Below are 4,076 nucleotides of genomic sequence, written 5' to 3' on the forward strand. Positions count from 1 at the left end.
CCCTTTCTCCCTCCCTCTCTCCCGCCACATAGACCTCATCCTTCCCTCAGGAGGATAACTTCCTCGGGACCCGAACATTTCCCAAAGATTTGAAGGGTCAGGGTATTAACCTGGTCAATTTAGCCTCTTTTTATGGAGGCGGAAGCGTTCCAGCTGTGTCAACTGTGGGCTGAGAAGGTTCTTCAGTGGGAGTGAGCGGCGGGCCGCTAGGAGAGCTGGAATAAGGATCTGGGAGTGCAGGGATGTGGCTTTCAGAGACATTGGGTGGGGGGGGGGGGGGGGGGGTGTATGAGAGGATATCTGCCAGCAGGCCTGGAGTTACCGCTGCGGCAGGGTGACGCGCTAGCTACAGCGAAAGTAAAATGCACTCAGTGTTAAGACTGATACCCGTACAACGATTCAGCGAAGAGGACAGGGGATGGAGAGCCAGGGCTCGGTCGGTCACAAGCTCGCACGGCCGTAAAGAAGTATACAAGGCAGCAATTGTCCAAGGGAGGAGTTGTTTTTTTAACGATTCTGTCCGGCTCCTCTCCCCCTCGTGTCTCCCAGGCTACGCCTTCCTGCTGTTCCAGGAGGAGAGCTCGGTCCAGGCCCTGATCGACGCCTGCATCGAGGAGGACGGCAAGCTCTACCTGTGCGTCTCCAGCCCCACCATCAAGGACAAGCCGGTGAGTGAAACCTTCCGATCCCCCCCCCACCAACCCCCTTCCCCTCCATACACTCTCACCGACGGACCCGGCGTCGTCGTCTTGCCTGTGACCCGTGTCCTCTCTCCCCCCCCCCCCCCCCCCCCCCCCCCCAGGTCCAGATCCGCCCCTGGAACCTGAGCGACAGCGACTTTGTGATGGATGGATCCCAGCCCCTGGACCCCCCGCAAGACCATCTTTGTGGGGGGCGTGCCCCGCCCTCTGCGTGCCGGTACGCTCGCCCCTTCTCATGCCCGGCCGGCCGAACCCTTTCAGTCGGTTGCGTAAGGCCGACGCGCGCAGACGAAACCCTAGAGGCCACGCCGCAGGCCGTAATCAAAGCCGTGTCCGTGAGAAAGAATCCGCCTCATTTCCAGGAAGCTGGCCAACTGTCGGCCATGTTAAGTGCCCTTGAAAGGGCCGGCCGGTGGGTCAGTCTTGAAACGCTGAGGGCAGACGTCATGTCCAGTCTGCAGTGTGTGTGTGACCCAGACCAGTTATATCACCAGTCAAAGACCATATCCCATGACTGCAGAAACCTTCAATCCCACAGTTTCCTTTTTTCGTTTTAACCGAGCAAAGCCTCAGACTAAATACCGGCCCCCTCTCTTCCCCCTGCAGTGGAGCTGGCTATGATCATGGACCGGCTGTACGGGGGCGTGTGCTACGCCGGCATCGACACCGACCCCGAGCTGAAGTACCCCAAGGGGGCGGGCCGCGTGGCCTTCTCCAATCAGCAGAGCTACATCGCCGCCATCAGCGCCCGCTTCGTCCAGTTACAGCACAACGACATCGACAAGCGGGTGAGCGGGGGGGGGGGCATCTCCGAGCGATTATACCGCTGGAGGGGGGCGGGGGGCGGGGCAGGGCTGGCTCAGAGAGAGCAGCAAATGAGCAGTGGTCTGTGGTAGTCTTCCCGTGGACACAGCCGGCAGCGTGGGGAGCCCCCCGCCCCACCCCCCCGGCCTGGGGAACGTCGGGTTAATCACGGGGGCCTGACAGATGGTTAAAGTTGCGGACGTGTGGTGGTGGTGGGGGGGGGGCGGGGTTTGATTATAGGAGTCTCTCTCTGTGCGTGTGTGTCCACCGCCGCCGTCTGCTTATTTTGGACCCTCCCAGCCTCGAGCGGCGGGCACGGTCACCGACCAGGACCGGGTCGTCCGCCAAGGGGAGCGCATGCTCTCGTCCGCACTTCCTCACCTGGGCCCGTGGTCAGCCCGAGCCCCGCCCGGTCCGGCTTTGCGCTGGGCTTCTGGTCACGCTGCAGATCACTACGGATCGACCCCGGCTTCGTCTCCCGTAGGGCGTTAACGCCGGCCCCCAAACGAGGCGCGTGACAGCCTGTAGATTAGATCTCCTCCGCAGTGCAGCGCCACGTGATCCCAAGTCCCTCAGCGGCAGACGTAGCGCGAGGGGTGACGAGACAGAGGGAGAGAGAGAGAGAGGGAGAGAGAGAGAGGACAGAGAGGGAGAGAGAGAGAGAGGGAGAGAGAGGGAGAGAGAGAGAGAGAGAGGGGAAGAGAGAGAGAGAGACGTCTCTTCCCCAAATACCCGTAGCTGCCAGACTAGAGTAGCAGAGAGTAATCAACCTCTCCTCCTCCTCCTCCTCATACGGAAATGAGATATGAAGCTGAAGTCTTTAGTGTAGAAAATGGCCTGCTAGGGCAGTGTAATACAGCAGCCATATTGGCACATCGGTATTCTTAGAGAACACAGACTCCGAGATAGAGCCTATTGTTGACCTTTTTCCGACAGCAGAAAAGGTTAAAGCCTGCGTTTTAAGGAGATGCTTCTCAGTTGTATCTTAGCCGCATGCAAGCAGCGGCCAGGCGTCACGAGGAAGAGACGAACCGTTTTCTTTTTCACCTTTGACCCCAGGTGGAGGTGAAGCCGTATGTCCTGGATGACCAGATGTGTGACGAGTGCCAGGGGGCGCGCTGCGGGGGGAAGTTCGCCCCCTTCTTCTGTGCCAACGTCACCTGTCTCCAGTACTACTGCGAGTACTGCTGGGCCAGCATCCACTCCCGCGCCGGCCGGGAGTTCCACAAGCCACTGGTGAAGGAAGGGGGCGACCGCCCGCGACATGTGTCCTTCCGCTGGAGCTGAGGGGGGTCAGGGTGAGCGCTGCCCCGTCACCCCCCCTCCCCCGGCCGCCCCCACCCCCTCCAACCCGACTCCCCTACGACGAGGGACAGCGCAGCACGCCCCCTACCTCCTCCACCAACCCTCTCTGCCCCCCCACACACACCACCTCATCTAAAGCGAAGAGGATAGTGACAAATACATGGGTCTTTGTTTTTCAAACTACACTGCTCTCAACTCATTGTCTAGTGGGGAAAATAAAAAATAGAGTAGCGAAAGTTTATCAGCTTAGAATTTGCACTTTGGCACAAAAACTCACTATACACACATGGGCTGGTATGTAAGCCAAAACCTGGTTGTTTTCGAGCCCTCTGTCCTGTGTTCTGAGTGGGTTAATGTCTCTTGTAGGACCCCACTAAGCTAAGGCAGAGGTGAGACGACACAGTACATATATATATATATATATATATATATATATATATATATATATATATATACATATATATATATTTAAAAAGTATATAGTTTTGTTTTCTATCTATCTATACAGATATTTACATTTTATGTGAAAGGAGCATGCACTTATTTTCCAACAATGGTAGGATATTGCCCCTAGTATGAATAATTACCAAAGGCAAATTAAATTAATGCATACTCAAAAAATGAAATAGGTGGCATAAGATGTAGCAAGATTTAAACAACTATAGTGTGTAGTGTGGGCCATAGAAGCTCAGCTCGAAATAACATGGCTATATTTGCTCTCCATTTGAAAATAGTAGTATTTAATACCTCATAAGCGCAATCAGATTTATTTGCTTATTATTCTTAGGTCTTTATTTTTGTAACAACATTATTTTTAGGTGTTATGTAAATGTAATGCTGCAATAGCTTTTGCTGCTAAATCCATGGTATGAACAGATACCATAGTACTTTATTCAGGCTAGGGTGTTAAAACAACTATAATGGCACCTGGTGTTAAGGATGACAAGCTGTCATAGGGGGGGGGGGCGCCCCTAGAATATGATGGCGAGTTTGGTGTGGGTGGGGTGTGGGGTGGAATCGCCCCTTTCTGCATGTTTATTTCAATCAGGTTGCTGCATGCAATAGAATTTCAGTATCATGTCTACTATTCAACTCTGCCCATGTTTGCACAACACAGTATAGATGTACATACAACTAGCACGAAACTGGACACCACAGGGAAGACTGGTCAAAGAATAACGCACCTCCAGTGACCTGCTGGGCTGGGGTAGCCTGGGAGGCAGTGCCACAGGACAGTGGTAGCAGACTGTCTGTGCACTGCTGCTG

At 54.6% G+C, this 4,076-nt stretch overlaps 1 protein-coding gene across 1 annotated transcript in view; it reads left to right on the top strand.

Annotated features, from left to right (window-relative positions):
* The window catches only part of cpeb3 (cytoplasmic polyadenylation element binding protein 3), a 29,566-nt gene extending 26,376 nt beyond the window's left edge, over nt 1-3,190 (top strand). Inside the window, 5 exon segments of the mRNA XM_084458795.1 lie at nt 550-668; nt 803-868; nt 870-918; nt 1,308-1,489; nt 2,565-3,190. Coding sequence (XP_084314921.1) covers nt 550-668; nt 803-868; nt 870-918; nt 1,308-1,489; nt 2,565-2,792 — 644 coding nt within the window. The 3' untranslated portion in view covers nt 2,793-3,190.
* The last annotated feature ends 886 nt before the right edge of the window (nt 3,191-4,076 follow it).

The sequence above is a fragment of the Borostomias antarcticus genome, assembly GCF_949987555.1.
Source record: "Borostomias antarcticus genome assembly, chromosome: 25".
NCBI classification, from domain to species: domain Eukaryota; kingdom Metazoa; phylum Chordata; class Actinopteri; order Stomiiformes; family Stomiidae; genus Borostomias; species Borostomias antarcticus.